The following is a 21,721-nucleotide window of genomic DNA, read 5'->3' on the forward strand; positions in this document are numbered from 1 at the left end:
CGTTAATGCTTCAGTCTGTTAGTTGCAGATTGTGCAAAAAAAAAAGTGAAGCTGAGACATAATCCCGGACATAATGGTTTTACGTGCTGTGACTGCACATCAGTTTCCCACACGTTTGAATTATAATTATGTGTCCTTTTTTCGTATTTTGACTCGTACAGAGCCTTCAAGGCACTGGCATGGTACCACATCAACTTAACCGGGCACCGATTCATGAAAGTTGGCAACACTGACAATTTCAGTGCATTTCTTGATGTAGACTCTCGGCTGAAAGCACTGATTTCTGACTGTTAAAATACGACCATTTGCTAAGTAGGTACGACTACCGTGCATGAAATGGCGCCCAATACTATTGTGCTTACATCACGCATGACAATCTCGAAAACAAGGATAGATATACCTTCATTAAAATGGTAGGTCATAGCAGCCGATTTGTTGGTAAGCATTTGTACTATAGGCAAATATATCAGCCGATATGGTGGCCATTACAATCAAAACATTGGTTAACCGTAATAGAGTATATTAGTTTCATCAAGAAATTTTGGATCAGACACCGAAACCCTTACACTGCAAACACTACGGTGTTAACCTAACACCATTCAGGTATCTATATTCGGAAAACACCAGGGAAGTGGTGAAACAACACCAGTTAAGAATGAAAACGATGTTGATCTAACAATGATTAGTATTATTTAAATGCCTAATCGGTGTAGTGTTGGCCTAAAGCCGAAGTGGTTCTGTTCCAAGACCTCTCTTGTTGTTTTCCGATATGGATACCGAGCTGGTGTAAAATAACACCGGTATTTTGCAGTGTAAAATCTCATTGTTTTAATCAATCAACGTTAAGAATCTAGATCACATCCCAGTGATTCTGTCAAATTTAGCATTAACCATAGACAACTGGAACTATACTGCAGCTATAATCGTGCCTGCAGCTAACCTGTGGATTTATTTCCCCAATCAATTCTGAAATTTTATTTCAGAAAAAAGGGTTCTTAAAGAAAAAAAAAGTAAAATCCATCCAAATTGCGTTTATTTTGAAAAAAAAAACTTTGATGAGAATCGATGAGCTCATATTCACCTATAGGCTATTTAGGTAGGCCTATATACGCGCTTCCTCCCTCATACGAGTGATTACTACGGTATAATCACTTCCGGCGACTAAAATGTGTTCATATCTTCAGCTGATAGTAAACATGTAGATAGATTGGTTAAATAGAGACTTTCAAGACTAAAAGGCATTGAATCCAGATTTCAATAAAAAATGAAACTTCCAATTAGAACTGGTCACGACAACCACAATAACAGAATCACAATTATGGTAGACATGTAGGATATGCAGTTTAGAGGCGAACATGATTTAAGCGCTTGTCTTGTGGCTATAGAGATAAAATAACACAATCCACAACCAATCTTGTCTATTTTGAGAAAAAATTAAGAAATCTTTATTCCAAAAAAAATGTCCGCATTCTCCCGTAAGTCATAATATTATGACTTTTGCAATTCTTCGACTTCTGTAGAGCACAACATATTGGAAAATGTGTGTTGAACATTTAATATTTACACTATTGCTGATGAAATTGATTCAATGACAAACAAACTTCAACCATTATTGTTTCAGATACCTAATAGTTGTGGTTATCAGATATATCATATTACATTATTGTAAAGGTTTATGAGGAGGGGAGAATCTTGAGAAGTTTCATAGGCTTTCTTCGTTAGCGTGACTGAAAACAAAATGTAGATGAATCTCATTACTAAGATACGATTGTCAATTCGCTTTGGAATAAAAAATCAGCATTGTCATCATTATGTACAACTTTGATTGATCAAAAGGCACAATAGTCTCAAAATCAGGTATCATGATAGTCATAGATGCTGGAAAGCATGCATTTCATTATGATGATATCAGTTTACTTGGAACAGCGGTGGGAATACAGAACGGCATGATGCGGGGCCTGATGTCGTTCCCGATAATGGCGGGTTTGAGAGCGCTCCTTTTTCCCGCGGGAACATCACGTTCGTCTGGATCCATGATCGGAAGAGCGAATCTCGGGTGCACCATGGCAGGATGCGGAATGCCGGGATGAGGCACGATAGATTGGTGAGGTATGATGTGCGGAGGGTGTATCGTGGGTTGGGGATGGTGATAGGGGTGGTGGGGTATGGAAGAGGGGTGAAACGGTAGGGCCGGTCTTTGGTGCTGTGGGAATTGTTGCCCTCCTCGGAGGGTAAGGAATGGTAACGCCCATCGTGCCAGTGGATGATGAGGGGGAATGGATGGATGTCGGGCTGGAAGAAATGTCGTCGAAGGAGGTAATTCGACCACTGCTTTAGACCCGTCGGCTCCAGAATGCTGCTGTAATAATTTCAGTGCCTGTGAATGAAATAATGAAAAAGCAAGCACTTTCTTAATGGTAAAGAATGAGAATACACATTCTATAAGATTAACAATAAATAGGATGAAAAGAATGTATCCATCTGCTGCTATACATCATAAATTAGTATAGCTGAGCAGACACAACGGCACTTAAGCATATAGGCCTATCCCCATTGCTGTTTACTGCACCTTGTCGAGTGTAGCACAATGCGGACAATTTTTTTGCACAAAAGTTACCATTATGCTGGTAACTTTGCCATCCAATGGTTACTATCAAGGAATCCTCGATTTTGATTGGCTATTTAGCATCGTTACCATGGTAGTTACCATTGGATGGCAGAGTTACATTAATATAAACATTTATGCAACGGGGTCCCGGAGTGGACTTCTAGCTCGTGAGCCTGTAGACAGAGCAGTGATGAAACAGTTTAACATGGACCATAGAGGGGGTTGATAGATGATCCCTTCGGCTTATCAATTGCAATTTGTTTTATAAGAATGTGATCAATTCACAATATTTGCAGTATCTATATGAGAGAACTGTTAGTATTGTTGAAAATAGAAATACAACGCAAGAACCTGTTAAGTAGCCCAGTCAGGCTACTAGAAAATTCAACATAAGATGAAGTCATAAAGCAAAATCAATAAAGAATGTGCGGTAAGGACATCTTTGGCACTTTCGATATCATTCTGCAAACAGTGATGTCACAAAGTCGTTGTGTGACAGTTTAAAGCACGGAAAGACATGAATATGTGGATTCTTCCAGCACGGTGGGATTTATTTGTGTATCGTATCGTAAAGGGAAAAAAAATCAATTTTGAAAGTTTTTTAAGAGAGACCACTTTTCACTTTGTCTCATTAAAACAGACGTTCTCTCGTCGATCTGCAATCCAACAAAAGGAGAATTTGAGCGACGGAAAATTGCTCATTGAATCATAGAACCCTCTCGCAATTATTCACATCGTTTGTTTCATGTATCGATTTATCTGTGCCAAATACAAACAGCGCAAGTTTCCAAGCAGGATCAGACATTCAGTGGGTTTACAAATACAACTGTACCCACGTCTTTCTTCCTTAATCCAGCTGTTATTCTGTATGTAAATATGACTAATTCTGATTCTGATTATGAGTCTGTATTATTTTTTTACTCAACAAGTATTATGTATGACATATACAGGGTGCGGCGATGCAGGGGAATGCGACAAACGATTGTTTGAAAAGACTATTGGTTCTCGATTACACCAATCGTAAACACCTGGTATCGCCCTAATAGGCGTGCAGGTGTAATGGGAAGAATGACAACTCGATCGAATGGCGTGACTGAAGTACTATCGAGAGGACCAATGGTATCGATTGGGTAATTGTTGCGTATCGATCATCCGTTGGAGGACGATTGTTTGTGGTCATGTCCCATCGTCTCTTTCAAAACAGAGCAAAACGTTGGCGTGTTTAGGGAAAAAGATCCAGATTGCGAACCTTTTCCTTCAAACTTTTTTCAATTAGGATATAATTATGTCTTGTGCTTTTATTCTTTTCTAAGCCTTGCCTCAATTAAAATGGGAGGAGAATTTGTTATTTAAAAAAAAAAGAATACATACTGGGAATTAAATCCGCAACCGTGAGATTGAGCTGACGATTTGCCAGAGGCGTTACAAATAAATTAGATTTTATGTACAGTAATATTTATGAGGCGTAGTCTTTGACTGATCAAACTTTGTTTTGGATTTATCTGACGCATGGAAGACAATTTCGTAGGGAACGATAGCGTACCGGGGTGCAGCTAAAACCCCGAGCTGCTTGCCGTTCTTCGAAAGATAATTATTTTCCTCATTACGAACGTAATACCATAATGTGCATTTATTGCATTTAAAATTAGTAAAAAGTCCATTTAACAAAGACGATTTTCTTTTTTGTAAGTCTTTTTAATCAATGTGCCAAAATAAAGGGGGAAAAACTCTTTAATAACAAGAAAAGGTTGCTGGTAAACAATTACGTTTACGTGGGCAGATTTTCGCTGCTAGTGCGGTTCTATCCCAGTATCGCCAATCCTTTGGACTTGTTTCTTCATCAAGTAACCTTATTCTTTTTCTACAAATTGAAAATAGATGACGACAACCCGTTTATGCAATTATCCAAGCAGCCTTGATAGCAGTATAGAGTTGGAGAATAGTTCTTAAGTAGGACGATTCCTTATTGATTTGGGCATCTTTTATCCAGAAGATTTGACGAACGGCTGGGTGCGCATGGTTTCACACAGTTATTGTCCCTCAAATTGTTAGCGGCTGCTTTGATAGCGAAGATGTCGATAACTTACCCAAGGTAATGGCATATTAGATAAAGAGAACAAATAAAATATAAATACATTCACATATGTACGTATGTATGTATGTACTCTGATTAATTCGCAATGTTTATTAGATTTAGAAGAGATAGACTAAAATAGTACTTGTGTGTTTCATGACAGTATAATCATCCTGCTCATTTCAAATCCTGAGTGGCGTGTCCTTTTTTTAGTGAAGTGGACAAGGCAAAGATGGAGTGGTCATCAAATAACACCCCACTTTAAAACTCAAGAACACGAAGAGGTATTTCTTAATCCATGTCACGAACACTCCAGTCATTGATATCAACTTATGATACGAAAGTTTGAAAAAATCAATTAAATCTCTTTTTAAAGAGATGGGAAAGCCTTGAAACCCATTAATGATCTTTCTGATTGAATCTTGTCATGAAAGACATGTCATATATTATATTGTGAAATGTGACATTACTAATAAATGGAAATGGAGATGTGTATCTCACTCTTTAAGCAACTCAATCAAGCTAATTGGGAATAAAGAAATGTATAGGTTGATTTTGTTAAATATCGAAAAATATATTGTTTGAATTTCATGTGCTTTTGGTAAATATTGGTGATGTTTACCAATATTTTCGCCTTTAATAGGCTTATTTGCGTTCATAATCATATTCCCCGCTTTGACAAAACATAACGTATAATTTACTCGACATGTTGAAGGTGTAAATAAGTGGGCGCTTGTTTGAAATATAGTAGACAATAGTTGGTCTAGATCTCATTTCTTATTTAATGTATGATTGGCATGCACTCGACTTTTTTACCATTCCCTTTCCCATATTTAATTGTATTATTATTTAAACGTATAATTTATTTTATTTACTACAATATTTTTTTTCAATATATATTTCGAATTTTTTAATGATTTGTTTGTGATGAATGTATATTATTCTGTTGGAAACGGAAAATGAATAAATTAAATGAAAGGAATAGATGTGAGTGTGCGCGTGGTCTTGTGTGTGATAGGGCGGGTGTTAGAGTATTGGACGGTGAGCAGCTGGTGTATGCAATTAAAGATTTAAAACTACTTGAATTGTCACTTTGTTTATATATTTTGAATGACACACAGAATATCATTGCAAAGGGTTTGGAGAGTGAGGATGTGTGTGGGTGTGTAAGGGTGTGTGTGTGTTTGTGGCGAGGGAGTGTGTGTAGATGTATGCAAGTGACTTAAGCTTTAACATCACCTCAACCTTGTTGAATAGTTCATATATTATATTGAAATATTATGTGTGAGTCCGTGCGTGCGTGTGGGTGTGTGAAGGCTTACATGTTGAAAAAAAAATGTTGAGTTGTGTGAATGTGTGTGTCGGGGGAGGGCGTCTTGGAGTGTTTATAAAAAATACATTGTCTTGTTCTGTGAACGAACTGCATTTTTTTTTGCGTTTCTAATAATAATTTTATTTTCCTTTTTTTAAATTCCTCTTACACCATACAGCGGTTTTAGCTGCAATGTCATCCAATAATCCAACACTTTCGAAAAAAGAAGAAATTCGATCGTATAGGCCTCCATTCCATTTTTTGACATTACTCCCATTTCTCAGATGTATCATATATTTACCGCACAGAGCTTCTAAAATTATTTTTAGAATAACTTGTTTTCATTTTCGCTCGTGATTCCAAGAATTCTAACGTGATCGTTGCTTAATTTGATTAGTCATTTTGCGGTGTAACCACTCTTCTATACTTGGACAAAAATAACAGTCTTTCTTAAAACCGCGAAATGTATCGCCAGCTCAGCGAATTAATACCCAAATCCATATCTTTGATGGTCGTATTGCCGAATCATACCTTGTTTACTTGCTGAAGAAATCATCTCCAATGACACTTGCAACGTACAAAACATATTTCAATTAATTTCCCTGATCTTTTTTAAAGAATAATTTTATCAACATTATCAAAGTTTGAAAGATGTAGGGCCGACTTTTTCATCGCAAAACATGGTTTCTTGAACGATTGATTTCTTAAAGACTTTCATATTTTTCTGGAAGTTGCTAAACTACATTTAGAGATTTACTTTCATGATTAACAGGATAAAAATCATTTATAATGTCATAAGATAAAAACAAGATCAATATGACACGTACAAATCGAATTACCTATTCATCCCTAATTACAACTGAAAGATGTCCTAGATACTTTATGATTGAAAAAAATATATTAAATAAGTTTTTTAAAGTGTCTTAACTTGACAAATTATAGATAACCTTGTCCTCACTAGTCCTCTCCACTATGATAAAGTCACGAAATGATTTGAAGAGCTATTAACTGCTTATGTTTGATTTTTGCAGCCCGGTAAAAAAAAGACCACACAATTCGAGATCAATGAATCCCCTGAAAAGTGTTAAATTATAAACTATCCTTTTTCTCAGTTGGGCCATATTGCCCAATTATGTTCTTCTTTTGACCCATGTTAAGGCTGTCCTTGGTGTTTTAAAGGCACACTTTTTTGACGAAGCGATAATAAGATAATCATCGCAATTCGTTAATATGACTATCGACTTTTCTTGAATTCATGTAATGGTAGTTCATGTGATCAAAAGTAATCATAAGCTTTGCACATACAGAGTTAATCTATTAATAACCACCTGAGGTCTCTCGGGGGAGAGAGATGGCGAGGACGAAATCATTTACGGGCAAAATTTAAAACCATTATCATTTAGCTGAACAAAATACAACAAAATCGATATAATCTCTTCTATATCAGAGTTTCATGTTTGGGATAAATTAGAGTGATGTTTATTTTCAATAGCTCTCAAATGCGGTGCTTTAAAGAGGAAGACAAATTTCGTGATGCCTTAAACTCATGTTAATCCCTAAATTGATAAGGCACTGGGGTGAATTAAATGATGTACTGCATTATGCTGAGAGTATTACGGTACTACGTGGAGGAAAAACTATAACTGACTGTCAAGTATAGCAGTAGGTATTGCGTTGAAACTATTCAGCCAAAAATAGTATAAAGAATAAGTAGCTGGTGAAAGAAAAAGTGGAGAATACTTGATATTTTATGTAAGTGCTTCCAAAAAGAAAGAACAGAAAAATTATAGTGTTAAGTGTATCTGTTTGTAAAGAGATGATATTTCATTTTTTATATGTATTTCATTTTGTATATGTCAAGAATTGAAGTTATTATCAAATAAAAACGTCTCAATACAAAAAAGAAGAAGTTCCAGAATGGGATTATATAAAAGCTGCCCCTTTTGTGATGTATTACCTTATTGTCGAGCCATTTTTCTGCTTGGGGAAGAGCAATGTCTGATGGATGGCGCTTTACAGATTTCTTAACATCGGATTCTCCAACATCCCCCGACTCCCGTCGGGCCTTCTTTTGATCTGAGGAATAAAAAATTACGATGAAAGAACAAATGAAAGGATTATAAAAGCGTATCGACTTGGATTAATTTTCAAGGACATCGAAACAAAACTTCTTCTGTTCGGAATCCTGCCAATGATGATGTTATCCAAAGCAGCGATTACAAACCGATATGATAAGGAGATAATAGGCTATAGATGTTCGCCCAGTGAAGGAAAAAAACGACCTCGAAGAAAATCGGTTTGTTAGATCCATTCTTCGCTATGAAATGCCGTCATAAAGCGTTTCATTTTTCTGTGGCATAGGGTCGATATGTGACCGTCCACTGTGACGGTTTGTATGCACGCCGTCACAGAAGTAATTACCTCTAATAAGTACAACATCGACAACAACAAATGTAAGACCGCCAACCCATTTCCCCGCCTTCCATATACGCTAATCTCGTAAAATCGAATTCATTTCCTGACGACTCTACAGGAATGATATGTCGGTTTCTCGATTTGGAGGGGAATATAGACAACTCATAAATACGAAAATGGATATAGCTTTTTTAAATTTTCCTTTGTCGGCTTGCCAAACGAAAAAAGGTAAATATTACGCAGATACTAATTTTGCCTGCAATCGATACAACACAAAGTGAGTGCCGTCATGGAAGGCCTTTTAACCGATTGATTGCGATCGATCGCCAGATATCACGCGGCATTGGCGCAACGAAACATTTATTCATGCAAATAAACAACGGGCACAATTACACCCAGGGTTTAATGGGACTTTTAATGCACCTCAATCCCATTTACAGTATAAAGTCATTGAATAAGTCGTAACGACTTCCGAAGATTATTTCTAACGATTTCGTTCTTTGCCTAATTGAGTTTTCCCTTTCGATTACATGATTTTACAGGCTTCTTCAATATCGATATTCCCCATCTCATTTGGATAAGCAATGCTCTCCATCATAATACCTTAATGATAGATGCGATAGATGTTGACTTTTGAAAGAGACAATGGCACTCCTAAATGAAGTATAATACATCATAATAAATTATCCGGGCTGACTAAGCCAGAGATTATTCTTACGACGATTTTTAAAATATTTTTTTACAAATAATAATTTTATTTCCTCATGAAATGCATGCTAGACCAAAGCATTCAATGAAGAGGTCTTGGAGAACTTGTTTTGTCAATAAATTTGGGCATGGTTCTAGACTTGACGTGGGGGCGAGGGATTCTGCTTGCTTGAAAAGTATGTTACAAGGAAATTTGCCTGTCATGGACTGAATGAGGCGGGAGACTACAGACAAATTAGACAAAAGTGAATAATTAACCTGTTTGAGAATGCATTCAGAACCAGTTCATTCAGTTTCACGATAAAGGAGACAGGGCTCACAAATAGGAAGTGGGCCTGTGATGTTAGACTTTTCAGGCATTTCATTTATACGCGAGTGGTCGTAGCGAACGAGCCAGAAAATCTCGTTTTCAAGAGTTTTTATTATTTCTATAGAACTTTAAAATATAATTCAATATATGGTCCTGATGATGGACTTATTTTTTTTCTTTAAAAGTATAAGGTAAATGCGGAATTTTACATAGCATGCTATGATGCATCACTATATCACAAGTCGATTCATAATCCGCCTCTTTCATAAATACAAGCTATTGGTCCTTCTAATCGTTTCAAAGTGACCTATAATCATGTCGTATCGATTGTAAGTATAGTATAGTATGTTCGAATTACACAGACGGTTGCCCTGCGGGATAGTGTCTGGTGAAATATTGGATTTTGGCAGATTTAGGCCTTAATTAGCGGTATCTTTATGAAGTATCGACATCATCGGTCAATGTTTGTTGATTGCAACCCATTGCTCGGCAAAAGGTGATGATTTCATAATGGATCCCGAGTTCGGACCCGGGGAGGATTATGTCCAAGCGGTGGGCAAAATGTTGCCTTTGAATCGACGATCTCATTTTGAATGTGCCATATTTATTTGTTGGCAGGCTAACGCTTTATCGATTATGTTCGATTCATGTACACAAACACGTGTGCAGTTCTATCAAAATGCAATTACCCATTTGGACTTTCATCTACCGACTTAATAATATGATTATGGATCGTGTTGATAAGTGTACATTATCCCCTGATGATGGAATGTTTTACAGCCTTTCAAAGTGAGAAAGCAAAGAAGTATTTTCAAACAAGGCCACCCAAAGATATTGAAAATATCCAAATCCTACTTGTATCTTGTCATCATAATCAAAAATCAATAGCTGCAAATGATTTAGCAAAAACTGAAAATGATATACACAATCATAAGTCAACAAATGCCATAAAATAAAATGGATTGGATAAAGTATGTTCCCCTTTTGTTGGTTTGTTAGTGGTGACAGTTTTTTTTTATAAAGAACTCTACATTTTCCAAACAATATTATATGTGGCACGGTAAATATAGAACGCCACAATATGATTCATGGGGTGCTAATAAATTGATGAAAATAAATGAAACACAGTCGATCTTTTTTTCACAAATGTTTTATTAAGGTAATGTATTTTTTTTGGGGGGAGGGGCAGTTGATGAGGTGGGAATTAAAAAGAAAACATTTCGGCAAAAGCATTTACGAAATGACCCTCTGCATTCTGGTACTGTGTGGTAACAAACCATATGTATCCCCCCCCCCTCCCCCCAAAAAAGAAACTGAATCACTCTCTGAAGCCATTTCCTCACCTGGTTCGTCAGGACTACCCTTTTCGTTCCTGACGATTTCAATTCTTGATCTCTTTGTCGGCTGGGAGTCTCGAAGCCCTAAAATGTCGTCGACGGCAAAGGACGATCGTCGCGATGAAGGCGTCATGGACGAGACGTCGGTCGGTGACGTCGACAGGGACCTCCTGTCATCGGGAAACCGTCTCGGTGATGTGGGAGACAGACTGCTTGGTAGGTGAAGGCAGTCCGAATCTTTGGTGTGAAGCAATGGATCTTCGTTCAAATTCTCTGCCAGGCAAAAGAAAGAGTTGATTAGGATATTAAATGTCTGATGTGGTTCTTCTTTAGTCAAAGACATGTGGTTTGTGTCAATTGCAGTTTCAACCTTGGCATGCTTTCGTCTTTCCCAATACAGTATATATATATTGAAATATATTTGTACTTCTTCATGACAATTCGAATTGAATGAGCTATATTTTTTCGCATTCTTTTGTAATTTATTGTTAAAAGCATGCCGTGTCTCATTTCTGAGCTTCATTCCAAGAAATTCTACTTAATTCATTTACTAGTACAGGATTTGTGATGACAAATTGTGATTACTCTGTCCCACTCAAAACTTGAATTATGCCTATCTATTTTGGTTTGCAGAGGAACGATGACATTGTTATGTCGACAATACTCTAGAACAAATTACCGTTAGAGACTGATTATTCAGGTAAATTTTAAATGAAGAGGAGAAGAAACAAGATTTTGATGACGTCACTTCTCTCACCTTTTCTGTCTTCGGGTTCGGAGGAGCAGTTTCGGAGGATCCTGTTGATGGAGCTCACACTGGGCAGTGTCTCCTTGCTGCATATTCCATCCAGGAGCAATCGCTCCCGGATCTCCCAGGCAAACATGGAGGAGTTCTCCTGCTTGTACTGTGCGATGCGTGTCACCACAGCGGGAGTGGACACACGGGGTTTGCTCCCGCCAATGGCTCCCGGTAAGATTGAGCCCGTTTCAGCAAACCTGATGAAAACACACCAAATCAAGCATATACAAAACTTTGATAAACTTGTAGAAAATAATCATGTTTGAACAAATTGTATTAATTAATTCGTTTCACAAAACTGTTATGATGCTTGTAATGCTTATCAAGCTTGATGGTTCATAAATGGAAGACAAAACCTGTATCAAATATTGATGATTTCAATCTTGCAAGTCATTGTCAGGCACATTAAAAAAATCCACTTCTCCAGCATGTAATAATACTGATACTTCAGGGTCAAAATTTTAGCAGATATTGTTTTTCTATTTAATTCAAAACAGTTGTTAGGGATATACAGGTGGCTTTGAAATTGATTGAATTGTTTTCAATACATGTATCATTCTATGCAACAAAGCATTGGATTTGAATTGTGATGGGACAGGAGTAAACAGTTTCATTTTGTCGAGCTCGCACGAATTAAAACAATGCAATATCATCCATGAAATGAAAATATAATCATCGTGAATTTGTCAAATTTTCTGTGATCTAGAGTAATAACAAACGTGTAAAATAAATTAATGAGGGGTTACATTGTATGCTTGTCGTCTTTTACCAGCTTTCATACAAAAGCTTGCGCACTGCAATTAATGTCATTGCTTTCCCAGTTGTATTTTCTCATCGGCCCAATTTCAATGTAGCTGGATAAGAATTAATACTGTAAAAATAACATACAAGGAAACAAAATGTGCCTTGATCGTTCTGATTAGAACTCCTCCACAGGGGCAAGTGGCACCTGTGATTTTGTTTTAAAAAATACAAGTATATATAGTTAAAGAGAGAGAGAGAAAGAGACGTGTAGTTTTAGAAATTAGAGAAAAGGGAATTGGTAACCAAAATGAAGGGAAAAAACTAGAGCATTCAAAAAAGAGTTTGAAATCGTTTGACTAAATACCTCTATTATTCGATGTAAAAAAACATAACGCCTTCTTTAGACCATACGTCCCCCCCCCCCTCCCTCACCGCCCCACTCTCCCTCCCTCTCTCTGGCATCACCACTGATACTTCCATCTCATTGATACCAAGCGAAGAGTCTCTCACCTGCTCAGTATCTTACTGACGCAACCATGGGATACGAGTAGCTGTCTCGAGATATCACATGGGCGGAGTCCAAGATGAGCCAGTTCCAAAATGCGGTGACGTATGTGGATGGGGAGGGGTCTACCATTGGCAAACACGCCCCCAAGTTGATTGATACCACCCTGGCCTGGAAAATTGAAAGAAAGATTGGAGATAAGTGATTAATATTTCTTATTCATCTACGATGTGGAAAACATACGTGTATACACAAAAATGATATACTGATGTCCATGAATAGTCAGAAGACTCCCTTGCTAGCTTCTCCATGATGATCAGTGTCATTGTTACGATACATCATTCATGATTTGTCAAAACATTTCAAAATAATTTCAAGATCGACGGCCAGGCTCTCGAATGTATTAAATTCTATCCATGGTGTCGCTCACGGAGAAGACGTTGTGATGAGAAAGGTAACAGTCTCGAGACAGTCGCAAATGTACTCGATCTGCCCACTGGTGTCCCACATGGGTCAGGCGTCGACCCTCTGTTGTTTAGGTTGTCGGGCAGACTCCCAAGACACTCAAGTAGTATGCTAGTATAAGTTATTCCTACCATGCAAATGACAGGTACTTGACCACAAGCTTGTACATAATATTTTTCAACTAAATACCCCAAAATACATAAAGTTAGTTGTCAACTGTTTGAGAAACCTATTTAAAACACATTATAATTTTAAGCCACCAAAGGGTTTTTTCGTTTTAATTGTTCACTATAAAAGCGCGATACAGCTACTAGTGCTGACCCGTTTTACGATGAGGCTGTGCAAATGAAGAAAAAAAAATCATGAAATTGAAACAATTACTGCTACTATTACCTAATATTATAAATCTTTCAACCATCAGCATAACAAAAAACTTTGCTACTGGTCACTGACATCCCTACACATACATGACATTAAGATGGACTGAAAGTCGGAGGCGGCTCGACTTTTGTATATCATCTCCATTTTTTATTGCCGGACTGAGTCCACCTGAGGATATAGTTTGAATTGTGCCTTCATGCTGGCTCCAGATCTGCAATAGACCAGTTAGTAGTTACTTCATGGGCAGTTTGGTCAAATGAACTTTTATTTCTTTCAGTATGATTTTTAAGCAAGATATTATATAAGCATGCCTTACATGGCAAGATGAAGGAATTGATTAGACCAGGTGTGTGGTTTCATAAAGCTGTTCGTAAGTTAAGAGCGACTTTAAGAACGACTGTTGGTCCTTTCTTGTAGCAAATGGTATCATTGGCGATGGTTTAGCGCGTAAAAAAGGTTCACCAGTCGCACTTAAAGTCGCTCTTTACTTATGAACAGCTTAATGAAACGGGCCCCTGGTGACTAGAATAACACACCAATGAACACTTCATGAAGGCATTTGTTACATTTCTGCTTTGAATGCACTAGCATGTTGTTATAACAATGTACTTGGCCAACTGTGAAATAACAGTCGCTAGTTGACGTATTGTTGTTTTTGTGGATATAATGAAAAAGACAATTCATAAGAATATATGAATAATCAAGACATCAAAGATGGTGCTTATCTCATTAGATATTAAACCACCATGTCATTTTAGTACCAATGACCTTCTTCTTATCATGCACAGAATATTCTGATCATGCGCAGAAAGGAACTACGAACTGGCTTATTGGTATGTTTATCACCTCCAAGTGGACTCAGGACGACTTGACCACTGAACTAGAAATGGAAAATGGCGACGTGAGGCCGGCTTTATCTCGAGGGGCCTCCAGTCCACTATCGGCGTTTGTGTATCAACGCCAAAATTTTCAGGCGCGAAGGCGGCCTCAAATCCGACGCATGTGTATCAGGGACCTATTGGAGAGCTTACAAGGGGCACTTACACCTAGACGTTTTGGCCAGTGTGTGCCGACATGACAAGCCGCTTTTTCATTTAAATTGTTATCTCAATGTCTAGAATTACTTTTTGTTAACACAAAATTATTTCTTGCTTGATGTAAATAATTCGATTTCTATATTTTTTGGTGTTTGCAAAGGTCAACACTTGATAACAAGTAATAAAATGAGGAAATAGTTCGTCATACGTATGTCTGTATACACTTGCTAAACGTGGGTTTCACGCGGAACTTTCTCAATGATAAACACTTGAAACAATACTACAAGCAAGTGGATAAAGCAGGATAGCTTTGCAGTGCCAAAGTAACCTTTGCAAACATCACTTACAACAATCATGTATATGAGGTAAACTTATCATCAGTAGATTCGGACTATTAATAGGGGGGAATACATCTCTGCAAAACAAACTCCTTAACGAATATTACAGCGCATTAGTCATTGTAATCCTTTTTAAAGTCGAGTGCTTTTGTAAATTTCAGAATTTAATTGAGGACCTTGTAGTTTGATATTCCTTGTCTTCTTGGAATTACGCTGATGGTAAATATCTAACGAGAAAAACATGATTACCATAATCATAACAAGATGGTCTCACAACACAATTACCATTGAGGTAGTTTTATCTCAAAGTCAAACCCACTTAAAATTAGCATTGGTTAAAGCCGAATAAAATTAGCAATTTCAATACTGATTAAATGCTCAATATACTGCCTAAAGCTTTGACAATGAATAAGGAGGGTTATGAGAAAAAGTCACGGACAAAATATTATATCTAGAAATAAATATTTGTCTTGAAATTACTTATTTGATTTTTAATGAGTTCTGAATTGCACCTCAGCTAGATTTGTATATTTGTCTTGAAATTACTTATTTGATTTTTAATGAGTTCTGAATTGCACCTCAGCTGGATTTGTATATTAAGAAGAATAACTAGAGCCCTTTGCTTATCAACCGGCTTTTTGTTTGTCAGCTGCTTCATAATTGAGTAATGACGAGTTCTTATTTCTACCAACATATTTGACTTGAAGTCAGGATTTTTTTTAGTCAGGAAAATTTAGAGAAGTGAACAGATCTTTCAATTTTTTTGACAATCTTACTTCAATTTCAAGTAAGCAAAATATTAAGAGATATGTGTATATATTACAGGAATAATGATAATCAAAATGCGAATATCACTGCATTAACAGTTAAAATTATTGTATATTACTGCATATTCACAAAACAGCTTACGTATAGACGAGTATAGACATAGGAATTAACATGAATTAAAGACCAAACCCTTTTTCTTTTGGCATCTCCATATAGTTAATTGTGTGTTTCTAACACGTCTGATGCCCTTTAAACTCGTGGATAGAAAACATAGAGTAGTTGAATGATTTTCGTTTCTATCTCTTTGCCTTTAGACTAAACCAAAAGCAGAATTTTGCTTACAGCAGGACACATGGGTTGATTTGAATGTTTTGAAAGTGGGGAGAGACTAGACAGTTATATCACAACAAGATGATAATTTCTACGCTTTCGTATACGTTTACTGAAAAAAAGTGGACGGGGGGCTGTTCAAAACCCCCTCGGCCCCTCTTCGTTTTCGAGCCCCCTGAATACCTTAGAACATATTGACATGTCCTGTGCGGCAATTTTAGTCGAATAACGAATAAGGAGGGAGAATGTTTTTGCTTGTGCATGTTGTGGGGTATAGTTGAACCGCGGATTCGGGGGGGGGGGTTGCTTACCCCTATAGCAAATGGCAACCTCCTAGCTATTTTTAATACGATTATCAATCACGTTGAATGCGTTCCCATCAAAAGTGCGTTTTTTTTTGTTTCCTGGTGTATTCACAACGAGTAATTCAACTTGAGGAAACATATTGTGCATAGAATATATCAAGACAAAGTTACATCAAACACTGAAATGGAATGAAATGCTACAACGTTTGTGACAACACGAGAGCAACGGCATGAAGTTAATTATACGGAACCATGTCAATGTGAGATGCAAACTTCTTTGCTGTAACTATCTACCTGGTACATCACACAATTCACTTTGGATTGAGTAAAAAAAAATAAAAAAAGTCTATCCCCTTGACATATAATGCACCTGTGATTTTCCTTATTGACCGATTGATTTATTTACTGTAATTGTCCACTGTTTATTTGTTACGTCTCATTCGTTTATTTCTGTTATTGAAACCAATTTGAGATAAAAAAAAAAACCTGGCGGAACGGTTTTTTAATGCCTCGGTACAACCTGATCATGTGCTAATAAAGATCATCATCATTTGCATTGGAATGTAGAACCCACTGACATGTAATTTATATAGAGAGTTTTTGCTGGCATAGCAACACCCACAAATGGGTTTCAAATTTCGAGCCGCAATTGTTATAAAAAGCTGATGAAAACAATAGCTCGTCTCTAGGTGATCGTAGCTGAAAAGTGAATGCCCTGGGGCAGTCCGTTTTCATTTATGGTGCATGCCATGATAGAGTAGAGGAATGACTTTCCACAAGGGAATCAAAAGCTATCCATGATGTACAATTTGTTACTTTTAGATTTCCTGATCGAATACCCCTCTCACACTGGTTTTCAAACTTATCCCGGTGCTGTCATTGGGACGGCAACACCGCTATAAACCCGCCATAAATGCATTCACAGTAGAAAAGTTATCCCGGCACAGTCCCGGGATTCATGTAACCATTTACACTGCAGCAAGTAATTTTTATTACCTCCGTAACAAAACACGTGTAGGCTTGTGACCCCATGAGTGACCCGACTCTGATACACCGGACATACTTGAGGGCGGTGAATCGAACCCACGTCCTTCAAATTGAAAGATGAGAGTGATAACCACTAGACCACGACGCCCCCACATTATAGTAGACATATCACAAGTGGTTTAGCCCGGTGTTGTGGCGGTGTGCTTTCACACCTGGGAGGAACACCGCGACAATCACCAGCACTGGGCTGTGCCGCTGCTATTACTATGGCTTGCCAAGCGATAGTTTGTTGCGGAGTTATTGCGAGGCGAGGTTATCCCGCGGGGTAGTTTATTGCGGGTCCGATAATTCACACTGAAGGCAACACCGCTACAGTCTTGGGATGGTACTGTAGCGGTGTTTGTGGCCAGTGTGAAGAGGGTATAAGTGCACAAATAAACTTAATCCGTGTTTTAAAATATCTGTAGACAATTAGGGATCATTTGTATCCTTGAGCCAACTACGAACTGGTTTATGGCATTTGACAAAGGAGAACACTTACCATGTACCGTTGAATGTTTCTTTGATAATAATTCTAATTATTCACCCCGTCAGCAATAAGGGATAAGTGTGTATATCCATTAAAATTCACTCGACCACTTTACTCCCTTATATTGAATATATGCTAATACTGGGATGAGGACATGTCTAAAATTCCAGCGAGTAATTTGAGAAGCAATTCTGTTGCGGCGCCAGCGTGGTAGAGACCCACATTATGGGGTTCTGTGGATAATGATTTTATAAAGACAGGGTATTATCAAGATATATATTCTATGAATAAAATATTTCATAAATCAGGTGAATTTCACTTGCGTTTTTGCCAATACCATTTTAGTAGATATGTATCACCCTGAACATAGAAATATCAAGTTCAAATTCTTTTTTCATGAAAGCGTACGTCTTGTCATTGTGAGCTTCTACATATCTACAGAACCTAAACCATAATCTGTCATTGCTCAAAATATTCATGAGTACATAACTCTTAAGACAATTTCTTTCTTTTTGTTACTGCCCTAAATGTTATTTAGGCCTGTATTTTTTATTCTAAAATAAGTACTTATAATTGTGCATTCCTTTAGCAAAAAGATATATTGAAATTAGAGTTAAAGTTTTTAACCTGTATTTGGGAGCTATTTGTTCCCCGAAAGATACCGAAACATAATTCAAGTTGATATGGTGATTATAAGAGAATAGAATGCTTGAACGAAAAGCTGCATTTTTTATTTTTTACAACTATTCTAGAATAAATTGTAAGCAAACATACAGAAAATAACATAAACAAAAATGCAATATTATGATGTTAACATTGGACCTTACCTTTATGCGTCATTTTGGTCTTTGCATCTGAGGCGAGCGACCAATCAAATCTGAGTTTCCTGATATCTCAAGCAGGTAGGTATTCTATTTTCTTTGAAAAATAAACGTATCCCATAAATCTTCAGTAATGACTTTTCCAAGCGACAGCCTCCTGAATTGACTTATTATAGCTGTTCATGTTGCAATCAAGCGAGATGCTTTTAGTCAACAAAAGGATGATGTTGGTGTGGGATCTGTTATAGAAGTCTTCAGAGTGTCGTCCGGTGCCCTGCACCATGCAGCAAAATGATTCTCCCTTCAACACTCGATTCTTTGTTCCAGAACCGTGCTTTTGACATGACTCGATCCAGATGAGTTCCTAGTCCACCCGTGTCCTTCATCCACCGCTGCTGCCTGCGTCATAACGGTCATCTGAGGCGTGAAACACTTAGATGTCGGTCCGCTGGCCGACCAATTCAAGCGTGTCTAATCCGGCGGTCAGCACGAGAGCCCCGAAACGTTTGTGGCCTTTTAGACCTGGACTCCGCCCCTCGGAGTGATCCACCACCAGCAGCCAGGGTTCTCCTGGCAACCAACGCGCCATCTTTCTATCGACGTTATACCTCCTCACCGACTGTTTCTAACTTCGCACCTCACCTCGATGGTCGATATCTTGTTTTAAATGAAGCGAGGTTGTTCTTTGAATGTATAACAAACAAGGTCCTAAACAAAACAAGTCTTATAATCGAAAGCAAATGAAGGGCATCTGATGATTTCTTATCATCTTCTTCCAACCTCTTATCATCTTCCAACCTCGCTTGACGTTTGAAGTGTGACATATTATCTCTTGGAGTTAAGGCGCCATTTTGAATTACTGAGAATCATGGCGGACATTATCGTTATCAAGCATAACCTTATGTTATTGTCATTGTTATTATTCTATTCGTAATTGTCATAATTTACGTCTTTACCTCCATTGTCATCATCACCATCATTATCATCATCACTATTCATTGGTATCATTATGAGTTGGTAAAATCACTACAAACTATTTCAAACGAGATGATATTATAAAAGACTAAATAACATTTAAAATACTGAAATAGCTTTAGGGCCTATACAGTATTTATTCGTGATCCATTAGTGGATCTAGTCAAGTTCTTACAAAAACATATTTGACATTAAGTCATATCTATTTGAACCTTCTACTCTCCCTGCCGCTTCTTTTTCTTTTCTCCCCATCCAATAATTTGTGTTCTCTAAATATGTCATGATAGTCAGGTCCAGATTTGAGAAAAGTAGACTGCCTTAGGCAAATCGTGTTAATGCTGAATTGAGAAGTGTTTTAGCATAATTCGAGGGCGCTGAGTCCAAATTTGCTGTTTGCCAACCTTGATTTTGATGTTAAAATCCTCATATTGGCAAAAAAAATATGGCCGCTATTTTACACCAATTTTTACTCTATTCTGACCCCCAAAACTTGTAACAAAAATGTTTGGCAACGATTTTTGGTACTATTTGATTTAAAAAATAACATACTAAAAATCCACCAAAATCCGGATCCGGGAAAGTGGTTATTTTTAAGATGGCGTCTAAGATGGCCGCCATCAACTGAAAATTTAAATAACCGGCATTTTTTCTACCCTAGACACCCTTTTTCGGTGCATACATGTATTCAATGGTGTAGGGGATAAAAGGAAAGAGTGAACATAAGCACTCCTGGGTACCTGAAAATCAAAGATTGCGTAAAAATGGCTTCCATGGCCTAAAGATTCACAGTTCATCCATTACCTATTTTAGTGTCTTTTATTTCGGTTTTATTCTTTGGTGATTTTCAAGGGTCAAGAAGTAAACCGGGAAAAGTTATAAGGACGGTCAACGGACCACTATGTCCAAAAATCCAAGATGGCTTTCAGAATTGGAGTCTAAAATAGCTGTTGTTATCTAAAAACCCTAAAACCCGACATAATTTTTTTAATATCTGCCTTGGGGATAGGCCTATGATGTTGGTGTCTAACCCATCATTTAATGGGTCAGGAAATACGTTGGGACAAGTAACAAAGATAGTCTATGGTCCTCCGTGTCCAAAAATCCAAGATGGTTTGCAAAAATGGAGTATAAAATGTTTGTCGTTAATTACAAACCGACATAGTTTGTTTAATAATCGCCTGGAGAATATGATTTTTCAGTATGAAGCATGGTTTAAAGGGTCAAGTATTAGATTGGGACAAGTTACAAGGACAGTTAGTGGTTTCAGTGTGTCCAAAAATCTATAATGGCTCCAAAAATGGAGTCTATGTAAGCCGTTCTTACCGAAAAACTGACATAGTTTGTTTAATATCAGCCTGGGGTATATGATTTTGGGGTTTAACCCATAGTTTAAAGGGTCAAGTAATACAAATTAGGACAAGTTACATGGACAGCCAGAGGTCCAGCATGTCCAGGAATTCAAAAAGGCTTCCAAAATCGGAGTCTTAAATGGCCATTGTTACCTAAAAACTGACATAGTTTGTTTAATATCCGCCTGGGGTGTATGATTATGTTGTCTAAACCTTGGTTTAAATGGTCAAGTAATACATAAGAATAAGTTACAAGTGCAATCAATGGTCCCGTATGTCTAAAAATCCAAGATGGCTTCCAATTAAGGAGTCTAAAATGGTTGATAGTATACTTAAAAATTGACATAATCTATTTAGAATCCATCTGGGAGATATGATTTTGGTGTCTACACGTCGGTTCAAGGGTTAAATAATACTTTTTGATTAGTTACAATGGCACGAAGCTGCCTATTTTACCTATTATTTAAAGATCGCTTTCAAAATGAGTCTAAAAAGACTTCCATCACCTAAACATAGTCATAATTAGGTGAACAAAATCTACACTTTTGTGGTTTGAAGGCTGAAATAATAAATCAGGACAAATAAAAAGGATGGTCAGTTTTTCTTTTTGTCGTAAAAAGTCCC

The 21,721-nt window shown here is 37.3% G+C and overlaps 1 protein-coding gene across 2 annotated transcripts; it reads right to left on the bottom strand.

Annotated features, from left to right (window-relative positions):
- Nucleotides 1–1,452: 1,452 nt before the first annotated feature.
- LOC129254133 (paired box protein Pax-5-like) lies at nucleotides 1,453–19,394 on the bottom strand. Of its 2 annotated transcripts, none has more exons than XM_054892589.2 (6): nucleotides 18,780–19,394; nucleotides 12,818–12,983; nucleotides 11,522–11,760; nucleotides 10,771–11,037; nucleotides 7,952–8,070; nucleotides 1,453–2,377 (listed from the first exon to the last, which is right to left on the bottom strand). In XM_054892589.2, the coding sequence occupies exons 1-6, from the start codon at nucleotides 18,790–18,792 to the stop codon at nucleotides 1,898–1,900; spliced, it is 1,284 nt and encodes a 427-aa protein (XP_054748564.2). In that variant the 5' UTR covers nucleotides 18,793–19,394; the 3' UTR covers nucleotides 1,453–1,897. The 2 variants fall into 2 exon arrangements, with proteins under 2 accessions (XP_054748564.2, XP_063951042.1); XM_064094972.1 differs by having other exon boundaries at nucleotides 12,818–12,978; nucleotides 18,775–18,888.
- Between the last annotated feature and the right edge of the window lie 2,327 nt (nucleotides 19,395–21,721).

Source organism: Lytechinus pictus, chromosome 2 (assembly GCF_037042905.1).
Source record: "Lytechinus pictus isolate F3 Inbred chromosome 2, Lp3.0, whole genome shotgun sequence".
Classification (NCBI taxonomy): domain Eukaryota; kingdom Metazoa; phylum Echinodermata; class Echinoidea; order Temnopleuroida; family Toxopneustidae; genus Lytechinus; species Lytechinus pictus.